The sequence below is a fragment of the Quercus lobata genome, chromosome 9 (assembly GCF_001633185.2).
Source record: "Quercus lobata isolate SW786 chromosome 9, ValleyOak3.0 Primary Assembly, whole genome shotgun sequence".
Lineage (NCBI taxonomy): Eukaryota > Viridiplantae > Streptophyta > Magnoliopsida > Fagales > Fagaceae > Quercus > Quercus lobata.
Window position 1 is genome coordinate 40,645,093 of NC_044912.1, and position 19,534 is coordinate 40,664,626.

Sequence of the window (19,534 nt, forward strand, 5' to 3'; positions counted from 1 at the left end):
GCCTCAAGGAATTTTCAATGATGATCTTTTCGGGGGATACTAGAACTAGCCCCACTCCTGCTCCCAGTTGGTTTGCTGCTCTGTCCACATATACTTTCCAGGATGAGGTGCCCTGTGTGGAGATTAGGCCAACCGATTTTTCATCCATGCCATGTCGCTTCACCTCTGCTTCTTCTGGAAGTTCAACAAACTCGGCTACTAGATCGGCGAGGACTTGGCCTTTCACAGAGGTACGAGGCATATATTTGATGTCGAAAGCCCCCAAAATCGTGCCCCATTTAGCAATCCTCCCAGTATAATCCGCACTTCAAAGTATGGACTTGAGTGGTAATTGAGTTAGAATCACCACGGTGTGCACCTGAAAATAATGGGGGAGTTTTCGTGTAGCATGTACTACTGCCAAGATAGCCTTTTCCAGTGATAAGTACCGCACCTCGACTTCATGAAGTGACTCACTTACGTAATAGACTAGTCTTTGGATGCCACTGTCTTCTTGTATCAAAGCAAAACTTACTGCATGAGAGGCTACCGCCAAATAGGCAAACAGGACCTCATCCCCCTCAGGACTGGACATGATAGGTGGCCGAGATAGGTACTCTTTCAGCTGCTGAAATGCTACAACATATTCCTCAGTCCATTCAAATCTTTTCCATTTATGCAGTAAAAGGAAAAAAGGTCTGCACCTATCAACTGACCTAGATATAAATCGGTTTAAAGCAGCAGTCATCCCTGTCAAATTCTACACCTCCTTGGGATTTCAAGGTGCTTGTAAGCCATTAATAGCCTTAATCTGATCTGGATTCACCTCAATTCCCCTGTGAGTCACTATGTAGCCCAAGAACTTTCCAGAGCCTACATCAAATGAACACTTTGAAGCATTCAAACATAACTTATGCTTTCTCGGAATTCAAAAAATGTTCGCAAGACCTCCCACATGCCTAGACACCACTTTGCTCTTTACAACCATATCATTGATATAGACTTCAACGTTCCTGCCCAATTGTGGTTCGAATATCTTAGTCATCATCCGTTGATAAGTAGACCCTGCGTTTTTCAAACCAAAGGGCATCACTTTGTAATGATAGTTTCCAATAGGAGTAACAAAAGTTGTCTTTTCTTGATCATCCAATGCTAATGGTATTTGGTGATATCCTTGGTAGGCATCTAAAAAGCTCATCCGAGGATGACCTACTGTTGCATCCACCAACTGGTCTATCCTAGGCATAGGGAAAGGATCCTTGGGACAGGCCTTATTGAGGTCCGTGAAGTCCACGCACACTTGCCATTTCCTAGTCTTCTTTTTCACCACCATCGTGTTGGCTAACCATTGGTGGTAAAAAACTTTCTTGATAGCCCTAGCCTGCTTGAGTTTAGCCACTTCATTTCTAACAGTCTCGGCGTGTTCTTTTGATGGACGCCGAGGTGGCTGTCTCTTCAGAGTGATGGAGGGATTAACATTAAGATGATGACAAATGAAACTTGGGTCTATACCCGGGGCTTCATACGCGCTCCATGCGAACACATCAACATTTTCTCTGAGGAATTCAACCAATTGCTCTCTTTCATGCAGAGACAGTTTAACTCCAATCTGAAAGAACTTCTCCGGATCATCACCAACGATTACCCTTTCCAAATCTTCGCATCTCGCCTCGTCGGCTGGTCCGTTGATGGGTAACGCTGGGGTTTCTGATTACTATAAACCATTATCAACGGTGGCCAAGGTCTCCGCCTCAGGCCAATGTTAGATAGCCGTTACCAGGCATTGTCGGGTTGCAGCTTGATTTCCTACTATCTCCAAAACCCGGTCTCCAGATGGGTACTTCATCTTCTAGTGTAGAGTAGAGGAGACGGCCCCTAGGGTATGAAACCAAGGTCTGCCCATAATGACCGTGTAGGGAGAGAAAACATCTACGACTATGAAGTCCACCTCCACCACATCCGTACCGGTTTGCACAGGTAATCTGATCTGACCTTTAGGGACGAACATTTTTCCCTCAAAACTCACCAGAGGAGAACCGTAGGCCGTCAATTTCTCAGGTTTCAAATTTAGCCCCCTATACAAGTCAGGGTACATTATGTCAGCAGCATTGCCTTGGTCAATCATCACTATTTTCACGTCGTACCCACCAAATCTCAACGTAACCACAAGAGCATCATTATGGGGCTGTATGGTTCCAACTTTTTCCTTATCTGAAAAACCCAACACTAACGGGGCGCCCATCTTGGCTTTCTTAGGCATTGAGCTAGACTCCTCAGCTGGAGAACGGGATACCAACATTACCCTGGAAGGGCAAGATCCAGCCCTTCCCGGGGCAGCAAAAATAACGTTTATTGTGCCAAGGGGGAGTCTTGAAGAAACATCTCCCCGAAGCTTTGAGCCCGCTTGGCTTGCCCGATCATTGGAATGATGCAAGAGTTGCTTCAACTTCCCTTCTCGAACTAACTGGTCCAAATGGTCCCATAAATTTCTACAATCCTCAGTTGTGTGCCCATGATCCTGATGATAGTGGCAATAAAGGTTCTGGTTGTGTCTCATAGGATCTCCTGCCATCTTATTTGGCCATTTGAAGAATGGCTCATTCTTAATCTTCTCTAGTACTTGTTGCACTGGCTCTCGAAACACAGCGTTAACCGCCTGGATATTGGCAGATCCTAACTGCCTAACAAAGTCTTTCCGAGGTCGGTTATTATTGTACCGGTTCGACCTGAAATCCCTCCTCTCCTGAGGGATCACCTTAGCCTTTCCTTTTCCCGGCAGTTGGTCTTCTTCTACCCTTCTGTATTTATCAATCCGATCCATCAATTGGCGTACACTAGTAACAGGTTTACCTGTTAGAGATTTCCTCAAATCATGCTCGGCTGGAAGGCCAGCCTTGAAAGTGCTAATGGTCACATTATCGTACTCTCCTTCTATTTCATTAAACATCTCCCAGTATTTATCCGAATAAGCCTTCAGAGTCTCACTCTCCCGCATGGACATAAACAATAAGGATCCTAGAGGTCGAGGAACCCTGCTACAAGTAATAAAGCGAGCGCCAAAAGCCCGGGTGAGTTTCTTGAAGGAGTCGATAGAGTTCACCCTCAAACCGTTGAACCACCTCATCGCCATCGGGCCCAAGCTAGATGAAAAGAGCTTACACATCAAGACTTCATCTTTGGAGTGAACAGCCATCCTTTGACTAAAATGGCTAACGTGTTCTACCGGATCTGTCTGACCATTATAAATGGTGAATGTGGGTTGATGAAATCGCCGAGGAAGGCTCGCATCCTCTATGTTCCGTGTGAAGGGTAATTTAGAAACTTGACTCAGTGCCTTGTTCATGGCATCGTTCCCCAAGCCTTTGCAAGGCGGACTTTTGTACCTACGTCTGTGATGGTGCTCCTCTTCATAGGAAAATGTCTCGCTGGGCGGAGTTCTGGATCTCCGTCTATAACTAGCACTATCCGTCTCTTCAGAGGACGGTTCGGAGCTGGGTGGTAAATGTCTTCGCTAAGCATGACGCAATTCCCTCTTCAACTCGTCGATTTCATGTTGCATGTCTCTGTCATTCTTTGCATGGGAAACATGACTCTTCCTTCAAGATTGACTTTTACTGGTATGAGTTGTGTGCACACTTCCCTCACGACCCCCTCTCCGTTCGAGGCTTCTGCGCGGATTGCCATGCTGGGAACCCCTCGATTCTACTTGATGTAGATCAACATCTACCTGGTGTGGTCCTGCTGCTGCCTGGTATGGACCTGCCTCTTCTATCGTGGACATTGTAACCGAATCTCCTTTAGACTAGATCAAGCTCTTCCCCACAGACGGCGCCAATTATAAGGACTGAAAATTGGATTGGACCCAAAATAGGATTGGGTTCTAGCCCAAGCGGCCCAAACAATAAATTTGTAGAGCGTGGATGAAAGAACTAGATCTACTCCAGAAGAAAAATGATTAAATTTGGTAATATAAGACTGTTAGACACACATAAGATGAGAAAATCTGTCCTCGAAGTAACTCGAGGAGTTTATATTATATTGTACTTGTTAAACAATAAGATTATACAAGAGTTCGCAGTCTTCTTTTCAAATTACTTGATTTTTTCCGATCCCCTTTTTTATTACATCTTCCCAGGTTATATACTACAATCTTGATATCATTCCTACCACACACGTGTAGGTTAGATTCGGGGAACTCCTTCCTATCCCATCCAACAACTCCCAGAACCATCAACCAGTAGCTGTAAGGTTGCTGGATCAATGTTCAGGCATCACTTCTACATTAATGCGGCCAGAAAGTTGGTTGAGAGGTATTTAATGCGGAGATAGCAGCCTTTGAAGATATTTGTTTGCCCTTTTCCTTTTCCTACCCCTTGTCCAACGTCCAACCTTTATTTGTGATGTAACTTTAAAGAAGGTCCATGATGATATGACACTCTTACTGACCTCGAACACTAGATACCGAGATGGCTTTTCTCCTCGGACATTCGTTGGACTTATCTCTTATTATCTCTACTCTTCTCTTTATTTCGTTCCCCTCATAATTTCATCTGAACATCTTCGGATGGTCCAATGTCCTCGGATTGGGCCATAGGCCCAATTAGTATAGCCTTAATAGTACCTCCTAATTAAATGGCCCCCATAATAGTATTTATAATGTTTCCCATAATATTGTTGAATGCTTTGAAACTTAATTTTTTTTAATTCATATTTTATCATTTTTCCTTATCCTAGAAATAGTTACAAATTGTTGAGTGAGTTTTCTTTATTGATCTATGTATATGATATTAGAATTGCATAGTTATTAGAAATTTCTAGGAGTCTATACCATAATATAAATTTAATATAAAAAAATAAAAAATAAAAAACATCTAGATGCTTTCTCAAAAGAGAAAAAAAAAGATCTAAATAAAATGTAGACTTTATTTCTAAAACCGAACATTCTTCAACCACTTCATTCTTATCACCAAATCCCAAGACCCCAATCTCAAATACTTTGTTCATAATCTAAATGAATCAAAATTATTTGAGTACCAACATAAAGAGAACATAATAAAACAAATGAAAATTGGTTAAATATACTTCCATTTATCACTATTTAATTGCCTCTAATAGATAGGGCCATTGTCTAAGTACATATTGGACCTAGGAGCTTATTATCTATATATATATTGGGCATGGGGCCTAATCCGAGGACAAAAGGTCGACCAAGGAGGAGTAAACAATGTCAGGGGCATCCGTGTTAGTAAAAGAGAAAGTTAGTTTTGTTATAAAGGCCTAGAAGGATAGGCCGAGGATGAAGGCCTCCTTGGCTGACCAAAGCTGAGATCCGAAGAGATGGTCTATTGTCTAGGATAACATTTCAGGAAATTCTGTTAGTATGGATAAGCATTACAGAAACATAGGACAGGGGGGAGTCCTAAAATATCTAAGGGGAAAACTGTCACCACCGCATTAAATGCTCTGCAACTAACCCTCTAGTCGCATTAATGTGGAGGTGATACCTGAACAGTGGTTTTCAGCCTTACAGCTACTACATATAGACTTCAGGAAGGTGCTGATGGGACAAGTATCAACACCAACCATCTAGCCTGCACATGGAGGGTAAAGATAAAAGGAGAGGGAGGCACTAAGAGAAGGGGACCGAAATCAACAGAGAAACACTGTAGCCATCAGGAACCAAATTTGTAATCAAACTTGTAAGAAATATATAAGAACTGATCTCCTCGAACTGTGCCGATGATGATTTTCTTTAGTTTAAATCAATCTATCTTCTTGTTCTTGTCATTTTGAACCTACTTTATCTGTTGTCCAACTCATTTTAGCCTAGTTTTCCAACCCACTCTTTACAAATTCATTGTTTTAGGGTTTTTGGGTTCGAGTCCATCCATCTTTTAGGCTAGGAACTCAAATCCAGTCCTTACAATAAGTATTATACGTGAAAGATGCATGAGAAAGAACATAAAATTTTTATTCTAAATAAACTCATACTAATTATGTGAAAAAGAATTTTATTATTTTAAAACATTTAGAAATTGGTTTTTGAGTGCATTAATTCTAATGATCGAAAACTTCAATAATTAAACTTTATCTAATCTAATACTATATATCTAATCTATCTAATATATATATATATATATATATATATATATATATATATAAGATGAAGTGTAGCATTTATTGTTGTTACATTCCTATTAAGTCACCTTATCCGCCACGTTATTGACACACCATTAGTCTTTTTCATATTTATTTTTACCTTTAATTTTTTTACAACATTAAATATAAAATAATACTAGCTTTACAAATTCATTTTAGGCGGTTTTAACTTTACATATTCATCTACTTTAATTTTGATGTTATAACTAAATAATAAATCAATGGAAAATCAAAACAAAAATTTTGTCTATATATATTCCTCTTGGGCAGTTTTAACTTTAAATTATATTTTGCCCATTTATCTTCTTTTATTTTTATTCATTTTATTCCCAACCTCTTACTATAAATTTGCCACTCTCTCTCATTCTTTGCATATTTTTCCAATACAAAAAAAGGTTATTTCTCCCTCTCTCTCTCTCTCTCTCTCTCTCTCCCTCTCAACTTTTTTTTTTTTTTTTTTTCATTTTTTGTTGAAATTTTTTATTTTTCTTGCATCTTTACCTTAGATTGATGAATATTATTAACTAATTCATGTGTTCCTTGATGCAAGTATTTTTTTTATCATTTTCTTTACAACACTAATACTTTTAACGAATGATGTTTGTTGTTGATCTTATTTGAGGAAAATCATATCATAATATGTCAAATTTTGTGTTGCTTTCGGGTTTTAATTTATTTGGAAAACAACAAAATAGTCTAGACAAGCTAATGAAGAATAGTTAGTGCAGATGAAGAACAGTTAGTGCAGATGAAGACAATGGTCTTTGTACAATTTACTTTGACTGTTTGTAATTGTAGGGATGAAGGGCACAGATAAGGATATTGGGCCGTGGGCTGCACTCGAGGACATTAAAGAGCCCGAAGACAAGTACGTATTAGTGAAGGCAAGTAGATTACTGGGCCGAGGAAGAGGTCTGATCATAGTAAACAGGTGACGTTGTCCGAGGAGCAACCTCTCCTCAACCAATAGAGTGGAAGCCTAAAGTCCTATCACCCATCAAGTACTTAGCAATGGGCAAACATGCTTGGGAGGATAAACTTTAGAGAGATGTGAGTCAACAGAGAATTGAGAAATATATGGGAAAAAAGTTACTACCATCGCAATGGAATACTTTACATCTAACTAACTGACTGCATTAATGTGGAAGTAATACCTGAACAGTGACTTCCAATCTTACAGTTACCCACAAAGACTTTAGGAAGGTGCTGATGGAATAAGTATCAAGGAGATTAACAATCTGATCTACACATGGAAGGCTAGGATGAAAGAAGGGAAGGGAGTATAAAAGGGGAAGGATTCCATTACAGAGAGAGGGGGGGGGGGAAAGATCAGAAAAGAAATCACTGTGTAACCAAGAACTTGAATATTTGTATAAGTCTAAGAGAAATATATAAGAACATACCATCCTCGGACCTAACCAATGAGTACTTTTCTTTTCAATCCGTTTGTCTTACTCATTCTAACATCAATTAGCCTATTGTGATTTACATTCTAACTCATTGAACGTTCAATAACTAGCCCACTCTCTAACAAATTTATTATTTTAGGCTCATTGGGCCATTGTCAAAACCTCTTGGACTGTGGATCAAAACATGTCCTTACAGTAATTATTTTGTTTAACAAATTAGTAGTGGATTGTTATGTCTTTGCTATATGATGTTCTTAGATGCTTGAGTAATTGCTTTAAGCATTTATGAATATTTTATATTGTTCTTCATCTTCCTTATCTTATTAGTGTATTCTTTGAGATTTTTAAGAAAACAAATTCAAATTTGTGCTTAAAATTATTTATTTATATATTCATTTTTCAATGTTGGATTAGATGTAACATTAGATTATGACAACATTAACACAATACTTCTTCTTTTTCAAAAAAAAAAAAAAATCTCCACTTTTTTCCCCTTTGAAATTGTACCCTTGGTTTTTTTAAAAGGAAAAAGAGTTACAATCTTTTATTTTTTCCCTTTCTTTTATTTATTTATTTTGAATTGTATTTTTTTTTTAGTTTTATTATTATTTTTAGATAATTTCTTGGAATTTTTGATTGTATAGTTGAAAAAATTGGGTTTGAAAAAGTTTGTTTAAAACTAAAAAAATAATTTCCAAATTATATATTCTTTTTAATGATATACAAAATATTATAAATAAATTGTATTAAAAATTAATTTCACTAAATTACCTTTGAATTCTTGAGAAAAAATGTATTGTTTTGATTTTGGTACAACAGAAATTATATATGCTAGCATGTAAACCATGTGAACGCATGGATACATTCAAAATCAAATACAATTTATTTTAAATAATTAAAAAAATAGCATATAACACATGCATTAATGCATATGTATAGATACATTTAAAATTAAACACAATTTTTATCATAAAAATATAAATAATTAGTCAAATTTTTTTGAAAAGTAAACGTAATTAATCACATATTAAAATTCTTACCTAAATTTCATACTAATTATAATAATTTATTTTCTAATTTTTAATAAGATAGAACGTATGTTGATTTTTGTTGTGTTTTGATTTTTGCTAACTATATGTGATTTTTATTTTTAATTTTTAATTTTATAGTTCATTAATATTAGATTCTTAGTATTTTGCACTCATTAACTCACTTGACATGAAGATTAAAAAATTTAAGTGGACATATGACACAAACTTAAGTAGAAAATTATGGTGTGGTCCCTACATAAATTTAGACACATAGCACAAAATTGGATTCTAAATTCTAATTGAGCTTTCTTTAAGTTTTGCCTATTAATATATATATATATATTACATTCTGTGATTGTTCCTATAATAAATGAAAATATGATTATGAATTCATTACTATTTATTAAATTAGTACAAATTGAAAATTAATAATAATGAGACCATCCTAAAAATATTATCACGCGTAATACGCATGATCCACGACTAGTATACTATATATAAAACCAGAAGTCTTGTCCTCCAATTAAGGTTGTTCTGCCACATAGGGAAAAAAGCCATCTAATTTTTTTTTTTAAAGAAACATTATACTGTTTCAGCAACACTAAACTAACTAGTTAAAACCTAAAATACGTTGAAAAGGCTTGATACGGTGATAATAGAGAAAGAGACATAGTTCCTTTTATTTTTCTCAATTCGATTTCTTTTTTGTTTGTTTTCTTGGAATTTTTTTAAAGTTTTTGTTTGACTAATGAGGATCTGAATCGCAATTGTTTTTTTCCTTTTGGGTTTAGGGATTTGATATTGCTTTTGAGGGTTATAAATTGGTTTGGTTTATAAAATTTGAGATTGTTATTTTCTATTGATTATATATGGCGACAAAATTTGTTGAAGTTCGAATTCTGTTTTGTTTAACACTAAGAGGGTAGTTGTTAACAGATTTTCTTTGTATCATCGCAACTTTTTCGAGATTATGAGTTTTTTCTTCTTCTTCTTCTTCTTCTTCTTCTTTTTTGCAACTGAAAATTTGGATAGTGAAATTTAAATATTTCGTGGGTTTCATCAATTAGGGTTAGGATTAAGATTCGACGTCATTTTTAAGGGTTATGACTTATGACTTGGTTTGGTTTTAGAATTTGAGATTCCCATCTACTATTGACTATGCATTTTATTTGTTGCAGGTGGAATTCTCTTTTGTTAAATATTGTGGCATGACGGTTGTTGTTTTGTTTTTAGATTTTATTTATATCATTGCAGCTTTTTTGGAATTGTGGATTCGGGATGCACTGCAACTTTTCATTTTTTTCTTTTGTGATTAAAAAGTTGGATTCAATGTCCCTTTTATGGGTTATGTATTGGTTTGGTTTTAGAATTTGAGATTCCCATGTACTATTGATTATGCATTATCATTTGACTAACATTTTTCTGACTTTCTGTTTCATAAACCTGTAACCATTTTTTTCTTTTAAATTTTTTGGTCGTAATAAAATTGTCTCTGATCTCATAGTTTAATTCATTGTGATTCGTAGGAATGGTAGATTTGTTATTTTGAAATTGTCATGCAAGTTTTAGTTCGGTGTGATTCATTGTGGTTCATAGGAATAGCAGGTTTGCTATTTGAAATTGTCGTGTAAGTTTTAATTGCTTAAAGTCAGAATCTTTTTTTCAGTCTCTCATAGAAGGGAAATACACACATGAAGTGATTTGAAGAGACTAGTTTTTAAAATTTTTAGGAGATATTAGACACTATATGCTTAAATATACTACATTATTTAATTTTAAATGTATGCCGTAGAAGTGTGATGACTAAGTTTGTTTTAGATGCAAAGTTCTTTAATATGTAAAATGATTCCGTGCATTGCGCAGGTTAAACATTAGTTAAAATAAAAAGTTTTTATTTTTCAAAATTTAAATACATATTATCTTTAAAACAAATACCATCAATTATTCAAACTCAATAATTGGTAATAAGAGATAGTTGAAAGAGAAATCTAAAGTTCAATTCCCATCTATTTTTGGTGTCTTGTTTGATAATAAAGAGCAAAATTATTAAAAACAGATAACATAAGTTGAAACTCTATAATTAATAAAATGATTTCATATACCCATGTTGGTACCGTATGTGACTGCCTCTCTATATATAGTATTAATATATATATATATATATATATATATATATATATATATATTTATTTATATTGTAAACTGCGTATTTGGTCTCTATTTTTTACATCATATTTCAATTTGGTCTCTAATTTTTCAATTGTGTCAATTTGGTTCCTAACCTTTCAGTATCGTATCAATTTAGTCTCTGTCGTTATCTTTAGATGGAAAAATTCGATGTGTTAAACATAATAATAAAGAATTAATTAACCCGTCACATCAATCGTCAATTGTGCAACCACAACATATTAAAATATTTAAAAATAAATAAATAAATTGTAGTTGTCATGGAGACTGGGCTTGGGCAAAAAAATTAAAATCCCTCTCTCTCACGTACGCTCATCCCTTGGTCTCAACAGAAATCCAACTGGCGGCTGGTGACTAATTTCAATGGGGATCTTATGATTCCTTTTCTTATAAAGTGGCATAAACTTAATACATAGAAGTGTATGGCAAAATTTTGCTTTTAAAAAAAAAAAAAAAAAAAAAAAAGTATGGCAAAACAAAAAGGTATGATTATTATAAAAAAGTTACAAAGAGGACTTATTAATTTTCTGACACTTCACTAAGCCCAATGAAGTTACAATTTAAAAAGTTACAAGATTATTATAGATTCGTTTTTCTTTTTTTCTTTTTTTAACACTTCACTAAGCCCAATGAACACGAGATTATCTCCTTGATAACTATATTACATTGATTTCAATTAGTTCTTTGGATTGTTTGTGATCTTCTATTGGAATCGAGCCCCTTGTTTATACTAGGAAGTCTCAAAGGTGATTGTCATTCCATGTGTTGCTTTATCATGGGGCTTTAAGACACTTTCTAAACTGAAACAGATGTTCTTAACTTTCAGTAATTGCTTTAAATTTTACTGTAACGATACAGTTATGGTACCAAAAGCTTGAGTTAATAATTAGTGTTGAAATATTGAGAGAATTTGGTAAATAGCTTGCAATTGTCAAAATTTAACGTTTTTTTTTTTTTTTTTTTTAATACAAGATAGAAATTCTACTCTAACTTAATTTAAGTATATATGTATGTGAAACTCCTTCTTGAAGACTTGAATCCCGACCCTTACCCCCACACCCCACAAGTATCTATTCTTGTAAAGTGACCACCGCACCAAGGGTGCACTGTGATAATACAATGATTCCACGTACCCAAGATGTAAAATCACCCGAAAACTTCTCTCTCTCTCTAATGTGGGTTTGAACTTGAATTGAAAGGACAAAATTTAGTTTCAAAAATGGTTATAATATAAGATTACAACCTTACTCAATAAAACAAACATTACTACATATTTTGAAAATCTAATAATTGAATTACATGTTCATTTCACTCTCAATACACATGCCAAATTTTGTGTTAATTGGATATTATTTACTATATGATCTATAAACTTATATTTTATATATAATTTTAAACTACAAAAATTTGCAATTTAAACAATTTATTGATGACATAGCTATTAATTTTTAATTTTCTAGAAATTTTGCAAGTATGAAGTACATAAGGTTGTAGTTTAAGGTTACTACCAATTTTGTCAAAATTTACTTCCAATAAAAAGATATTGAATAAGGTTGTAGTTTAAGGGTATAACTAATTTTGTAACTAAATTTTGTCCAAATTAAAATTAAATGAAAATTATAGCATGGATGACTTAAAAGCACTAGTTTATGAAATATTTTTAAAAAATTTTAATTAAAAATTAAAAAAAGCGCGTCAGTTTTTATTTATTTATTTTTTATAAGAAAGTTTACTGATTTTATTAAACAGGGCAGACCCAAATTAAATCTAAATCACATATTTCTCTAAAATCCAAAATCCCTAACGGTGTGGACGGCGGTGCATTCTCCTTCCAGCAACGCTCTTCTGACAGCACCTTCAAATGAACAGCCACAAAAAACCCAAAAGAACAGACATAAGCATAAAAGAACAAACAATTAATAAGTCCTCATTGGGCTTAGTGAAGTGTCAGAAAATTAATAAGTCCTCTTGTAACTTTTTTATAATAATCTTTCCAATAAAATAAACTTTATTTAATTGATCGTCAAGTGGGAGATAGGAATCATTACCAAGAACCCTATAGACCACCATTCAAAGACCCAAAACCAAATGCTATCCCCTTTCCAGGTCAAGTAAGGTATGATCAGTTAATGGACTCATTCAAACAAACGTATGGTTCTAGTTTATGAAGGCATGCAAGACCTTTGTTATGGCAAACTTACCCTGCTGAGTGGATAGATAGGGAAGCGGAATTTCCTAGGAAGTTACAAGATTCCAAATTTATCACATTTTAAGGCGATGAAGATAAAACCGCTATGGAAAATATTTCGAGGTTCACAATTCAGTGTGATGAATTGTCAAATAATGACTACTGTGCTTCAAATGTTTCCCGATTCCTTTACAGTACCCCCCTTCCCCCCCCCCCCACTCAAAAATCAATTAGCAGTTGGGTTGAAAAGGAAGAGAAATTCCAAACCCACTTTGCCCCCAAGGATTTAGGTGTGTCAATGGAAGATTTGGTATATTAAAACAATGGGCAGATGAGACTGCCGAAGAGTTCATCATGAGGTTTTAAAAGGCTAAAATGAGATGTCAAACTACATTTCCAGAGGCATAATATGTTAAATAGCAGTAGATTGCCTAGACTTCAAATTAAGAAAGAAGTTCGAAGGAAGAACTTCCTTTAATTTGTATGAATTATCCGAAAGAGCCTCTAGACATGAAAATCTACATAGAGAAGAGATTCAAAAGAAAAATGCCTTGAATGGGACTCGTTACTAAGATCCTAAATATGAGATTGATGTAGCAGAGTTTAGGGGTCAAAAAACTTGTGTGATGCTGCCATTATGTAAAAAGAATGTATCACAACAATGAATGAGGGGAGTAATCGAGAGCCTATGAAAAAAAGAGAAGTAAAATTCATTTCATCCTATCTTATTTATCACCCATTATGCAAAAATTCAAACTGATGAAGGAGAGACTGCAAGGGCATAAACAAAACCTGCAGAAGTGGCAGCAAATTCCAAAGACAGGGTCATAGACACAGCCCCTTCCTTAGTTATCGCCGATGCGAGAAGAATATTCCAGCAAAAGATAAAGCTCCAAACCACCCACTTTCACCAAAGGCATGTTGGCAGGCCTCCTCTCTTCTCCTCCACTACTAGGAGTAGTAGCAAAACTCTCTTCACTTTCTTCTTCACTCTCCTTTGAAACAACACCGACTTTCCCTACACCCCCATTGTACTATTAGCCAAATTATTATGTTAACAACTCAAACTTCTTTTTCATACCTTCGTTTCCTTTCAAGTGATCAGACCGGCACAAAGTAAAGGAACGTAAAGTGGACGTAATATTGTAAATTTCTTCTCATTGCCATTTTCTCCTCTTTTCTTGCCAGTTTGGAAGGGGGGCAAAATGGTGGCTTGGGTAGAAAACTTCATCCACCCATTTTCTTTCATCCACCTTTTCACTCCTACCAAATAATGGAAAATGACATTTTCCTCCCCTTTTTCCTTCTCCCATTTCACAACCTCTCATTTTTCACCCTCACCAAACATAGCATAAATGACTAGACTGGAAAAGGGTAATTAATTTATATGGCCATCACCTGCTTCTATTATGTCGCCAATCCATAATATATTACAATGTGTTCAAAATCTTATATTCAATTGGTGTTCACGACACTGAAATTTTATCCATAAAAAAGATAATGACAATAATCATAATATTAGTGCAATGTAAAACCAATTTCACTGCACTTAACTTCAGGCTCGTGTAATTGAACAACTGTATTAACTAACTAATGTTTACTTCTTTGATATCAATGGTTATACATTGATAAAGTAAATTTTTTTTTTTTTCTCAAACCACTAATCAGGAGTACTACTTAAAAACTGCTCAAATGCTGTACTGTAGGAGGCAGCAGCTCTGTATTTGCTGATAAAGTCATTGTATGAGAAGGACTTATAGAGTGCAGGATTGCTTGCATCAACCAAAGCTTTTGCTGGTTCTATAAGTGTATCATAAAAGGGATTAAGAGCGAAGGAAGCAGTTGTCCGAGCTAAATCCAAATTTGTCACCACTCGATGTTCAGCAGCTTTCAACTTCCCATTGCTAATAATCTACAATTCAATGCAACACAATTCTAAGAACTATTATCAAGAAACAAGTAAAAGAATAAGGTTTTTTTTTTTTTTTTTTGAAAAAGATGGTTACTTACATAAAACCACCCTAAACTATGGCATTTACACTTTTCATCCTAAACTATGTAAATTTGCAATCACCACCTTAGTTGTAACAAACTTTGTAAACTGCATCCCCCTTAATTGATTGTTAAAATTAATGATAACAATGCAAGTCACATTGTTTTGCTCTTGTAGTCAGTTAATGTAGCAAAGTTTATGGACTACGTGTGACGGTTAATTTGAACAGTCAATCACGTTGTGGGATGCAATTAAAAAATTTGTGACAATTGGGGTTATGATGGTAAGTATACATAGTTTGGCTGCAAAGTGTAGGCACACGAAGTTTAGGGTGGTTTTCTCTGACTCCCTAAAAACAATGTTCGAGTTTCTTTTTTTTGTTTTTTGTTTTATTTTATTTTATCATATAAGATTCTGTTTCCCCTAGTTACTAAACCATATTAGCAATATTGAATTCTATACATATTTTGCCACTTAAAATTTTTTTAAGTGAAACTCAACATTGCTAATGTCAAGTTTTAATTAAAAATATACATATAACTCGATTATGAGAATATTGAGTTTTAAACAGAATTTGATTTTGTTAAAATAGAATTTAAAAAACGTGAGTATTTTATTAAATAATTTCAAAACAGGAATATTGTGCTAAATATTTAAAAAAATAGGGGCAAAAATCCATTTTTCCTTATGAACTTGTGAAGTGCTTTTTCGGGGATGGATTGGGAAATGGGCAAAGAGAGTTACTACGAACTTCCAAGAAGGTTCCGCAAATCAATGGAATACAGTAAAATACCACAAATCAATGGACTATCAACTAGTTTTCACTTTTTTTTTTTTTGAGCAATAGTTTTCACTAGTTAAAGGTTACAAATTAATAGGTGCTATATTGTATATAGTCAGAGCTTGTGAAGATATATGTACCTGCATCAGAGCACCTACGGTAACCACAAAAGCGTCAGGAATAGGTTCAACACCAATCCATTCCTCATCCTTGAAGACTTGAAGCCCGTGTACATCATCACTTTGAAGAAGAATATTAATGACAACAGGGTCTCTATGTTTGCCCAAACCCAAGGTTAAACTTGGGTCTGGGCATGGTGGATAGTGATTGACCAGCAGTGTTTCATTTTCACCAAGTTCATTGCGAAAATGATCGGGGTTGACTCCCAAGCCTTGAGCAATGAACTCCAAAATCCTAAAGCCCAGCTTCCTTAATTCAGCTGTATATATAGCAACAACTTCTCTGAAAAAGGTTACATGAAACGTCATCATGTAGTTCATCTTTGTTCTTATGTGTATATCAAGCCACTACTTGGAAAGGGTAAAAACTAAAAAGCATGAAAGAACAAATTAACATGTCTATGACTATGAGGATTTACCGATATTTAGGTGGCTTTTCAGGCCAAAATTGGATGTATTTCTGTAGAGGATTACACTGGTGAAACAATCCATCCCTCCAGAAGTGAAACCTTTCAGTTGCATAATTCTGAGTGCTTGTATACACGTAGCAGCTCTTTGAAGTTTCAATTGCCTTGTCCTCGGCAGATAATGCATGAAACTCCTTAAAAACACTCATGGCCTCATCTATTACGTTCCTAGGGACTTCATGGTTGATCACCTATTAGATGGTACAAATCATAGCATAACACAAATGTATCAAATATGAAAAAAGTTGCCAAGAATCACTAGGGAATAAATCATTGTCTGATAAAAGAATAAAAGAAAAGATTTGGGTGGAACCTGAAACATTCCAAACTCTTGGCTAGCTTTCAAGATTTGGGTGGTATGATCATGAGCCCCAAGATCAACCACTGGAATATTTTCGCCTAGGGAGGGCATCCCTGGTCTATCTTCTGGTGGGACTATATACGATTCTGGCAAGGATCCATCGTTATACCAGCTTGAAACAAGGTGCTCCATGGCTTTACAACCCAAATCTCTAAGGAAGAAGGAAATGTCTGTGATTTAAATTAAGAGAACATCGACCACAAATATACAAGTCAATAAAAAGCTTCCACAACAAGTTGATGACTAAAAGAAAGCATTAAATATTCCGTATGGCATTCCTCCTACAATGAACCATAATATAATATTAATATCACGACAAAAAGTATAGACTCAGCAGTGACTGAGCCACGTTCCCCCAAAATTTTGAAAAAAAAATAGTAGATATACTATCTATGAGTCATCCAAACCAAATTTGGAAAAAAATATAATATTAATATCACGACAAAATGTATAGGCTCAGCAGTGACTGAGCCACGTTCCCCCAAAATTTTGAAAAAAAAATAGTACATATACTATATGCCACGATTTGGGCCCAAACCGTGGCCCAATCCCAAAAAAAAAAAAAAAAAATTCTGCCTGAAGCCCATACCGTGGCCCAAAGATTAAATAAAAAATGTTTGCCCAGATTTTTTGAGAATGTGTTTGCCCAGATTCAAGCCTTGATTTTGGGCAAACATAATTTTTTTTTTTTTTATACTAGCAGGAGTATACTTAGGTAGAGAAAATCAAAGAAATCAAAGGATGAAAATTGAAAAATTGAAAAATAAAAAGAACCACCAGGAAATCATGGATGAACAATGACCAAAGATTTATGATTTTCCCTTTCAAAATCACAAAAACAAACACAAATCCTGACACAAACACAAACCCAAAAATTTCAAATTTATAATTTTCCCATTCAAAATCACAAACACAAACACAAATTCAGATTTATGATTTTTCCCATTTAAAATCACAAACACAAACACAAACACACAAACACAAACACAAAAATTTCAGATTTATGTTTTCCCTTTCAAAATCACAAACACAAACACAAACACAAATCCTAACACAATCACAAACAACTCACATGATTGAGACGAAATGAACCCAGAAAAAAAAAAGCTAGAGAACGAGGTGGTCCGGTGGAGACAAATGGAGGAAGCGAGGCGGCTGGAGGTGCAAGTGATGGCCGGCGGTGGAGGGCTTCAGGCTAATCAGGCCGGCGGTGACAGATGTTCAGGCCGACGGTGACAGATCGGAGGTTGGGTGTAATGAAGAGGGACTGACCAAGTGAGAGTGGGAGAGGAGAAAAAGAGTAGGCAGGCGGCTGCTTGTGTGAAATGGGAATATGGGGTTAGGGTTTTTTTTATAACTTATATATATACGGGGGTATTTTAGTATTTTTAACTTTTATATATAAACGGGTCGGGTCCGGGTTCGGTCCGGATTTTTTCCAAAACCCGGATCCGACCCGAACCCGCTTCAGGTTTTTTTTTTTAAAAACCCATACCCAACCCTATAATTTATCGAACCGGGTAAAATCCGGCCCATTAGGGTCGGGCCGAACCGGGTATCCGCGGATCGGATATAAATTGCCATCCCTATATGAGTCATCCAAACCAAATTTGAAAAATTTTAAGCAATAGATATGCTTTGGCCCCCATATCCTAGTTAAATTTGTTTCTATATATAAACAATCCTAAAACTACATATAACTTTCATTTAAATAGGTTATAATTCTATTTAAAAACATCTAATAGTGATAAATGTATTATATAAAAAATTTACAATATATCTTTCCCAAATTAAAAATAAATAAATAAATAATTGCAAGAACCAGACATTCACAAACTTACAATAAACATATAGATATTTTGACAATCATCTCACAAAATAAAAGAGAAAAAAAAGGGTTTCAAGCTTTTCATCCATCATCGCAAGTCCGCAAGAATCTCATTCCAACGTACCTAAAGCAATAGAGCAACATACACATGATGCAACAATGGCAACCATAACAAGTGAGTCTTTACACTTTTCTCAACCTCTGGCATCCTAATCTGATCTGCTCTTTTTTTTTTTTCTTCTATTTTTCTTTTCATTACTTCTTTGGTTCTTTCGTTGTTTACGAAGTAGAGTACTAGAGTGTTACATTTTGTTTTACCAAGAAACATTTATCAATTGACTATTGCCTCTACCATGTGTATGGTTGAAACTTGAAGTCTTCAAAAACAATTGATAATCCCCACCAAGGTGGTTAGGTATGGGCCATATGATTTTTCCTTTTCATCCTTATTTGTTGTTAAAGTATTTTATATTATATAACATAATGAATGAATATAATGTACTTTTTTTTTATGAACTAATATAATGTAATACAGTATATCATATCTAAATAAAAACATTTAATTAGTTGTATTTAATAAGGTTTTTTATACATTTAAATTTTTTTATGAGCATTTTAGACATTGAAATTTGGAAGAAAAAAAAAATTGTCTACTATTGGTATTTGTTGAATCTCAGTCATTATACTTAGTGGGTTATAATTTAATTGATAATATGGGCAAAGTTAATAATCATTAATTTATTCTTCAAAAGAAAGAAAGATAAAAATTCAAAAAATAATACACTTTTAGGTTTTAATGTAAAACCTTTGACATCAAATAAGCGTTCTTCTAAATTTTTAGAGATTGAACCAAAAAAGTATCCTTTTGGATCGTCAATTGTGGAACTTGAAGAGATTAATTTTAAAGCTCAAATGATTTAATTAATATCTCTTATCTTATTTGGCCCCCCCAAAGATAAATTCCTAGCTCTG

General features: G+C 34.7%; 2 protein-coding genes across 3 annotated transcripts; both read right to left on the bottom strand.

The window, feature by feature from the left end:
• Positions 1 to 757: 757 nt before the first annotated feature.
• On the bottom strand, positions 758 to 3,109 carry LOC115961739. The gene is made up of 3 exons (XM_031080665.1): positions 2,735 to 3,109; positions 1,972 to 2,497; positions 758 to 852 (listed from the first exon to the last, which is right to left on the bottom strand). Exons 1-3 carry the CDS (start codon positions 3,107 to 3,109, stop codon positions 758 to 760), a joined length of 996 nt encoding a protein of 331 aa, XP_030936525.1.
• Positions 3,110 to 14,323: 11,214 nt separating this feature from the next.
• Positions 14,324 to 18,049, bottom strand: LOC115959522 (hyoscyamine 6-dioxygenase-like). Of its 2 annotated transcripts, none has more exons than XM_031077954.1 (5): positions 17,807 to 18,049; positions 16,687 to 16,885; positions 16,326 to 16,564; positions 15,868 to 16,189; positions 14,324 to 14,865 (listed from the first exon to the last, which is right to left on the bottom strand). In XM_031077954.1, the coding sequence occupies exons 2-5, from the start codon at positions 16,864 to 16,866 to the stop codon at positions 14,614 to 14,616; spliced, it is 993 nt and encodes a 330-aa protein (XP_030933814.1). In that variant the 5' UTR covers positions 16,867 to 16,885; positions 17,807 to 18,049; the 3' UTR covers positions 14,324 to 14,613. The 2 variants fall into 2 exon arrangements, with proteins under 2 accessions (XP_030933814.1, XP_030933813.1); XM_031077953.1 differs by having other exon boundaries at positions 16,687 to 16,904.
• Between the last annotated feature and the right edge of the window lie 1,485 nt (positions 18,050 to 19,534).

Bases quoted from the DNA above. Each gene is read 5' to 3' on its own strand.
- LOC115961739 (XM_031080665.1), bottom strand. From the start codon at position 3,109: ATGGCGATGAGGTGGTTCAACGGTTTGAGGGTGAACTCTATCGACTCC. The intron at 2,498-2,734 runs GTGATCCCTCAG...CACTATCATCAG, and splicing joins CGGGAAAAGGAAAGGCTAAG to GATCATGGGCACACAACTGA. The intron at 853-1,971 runs GTCAGATCAGAT...CATTTGATGTAG, and splicing joins AAAAATGTTCGTCCCTAAAG to GCTCTGGAAAGTTCTTGGGC.
- LOC115959522 (XM_031077954.1), bottom strand. From the start codon at position 16,866: ATGGAGCACCTTGTTTCAAGCTGGTATAACGATGGATCCTTGCCAGAA. The intron at 16,565-16,686 runs GTTCCACCCAAA...ACCATCTAATAG, and splicing joins AAGAGTTTGGAATGTTTCAG to GTGATCAACCATGAAGTCCC. The intron at 16,190-16,325 runs GTAAATCCTCAT...AACCTTTTTCAG, and splicing joins GAAAAGCCACCTAAATATCG to AGAAGTTGTTGCTATATATA.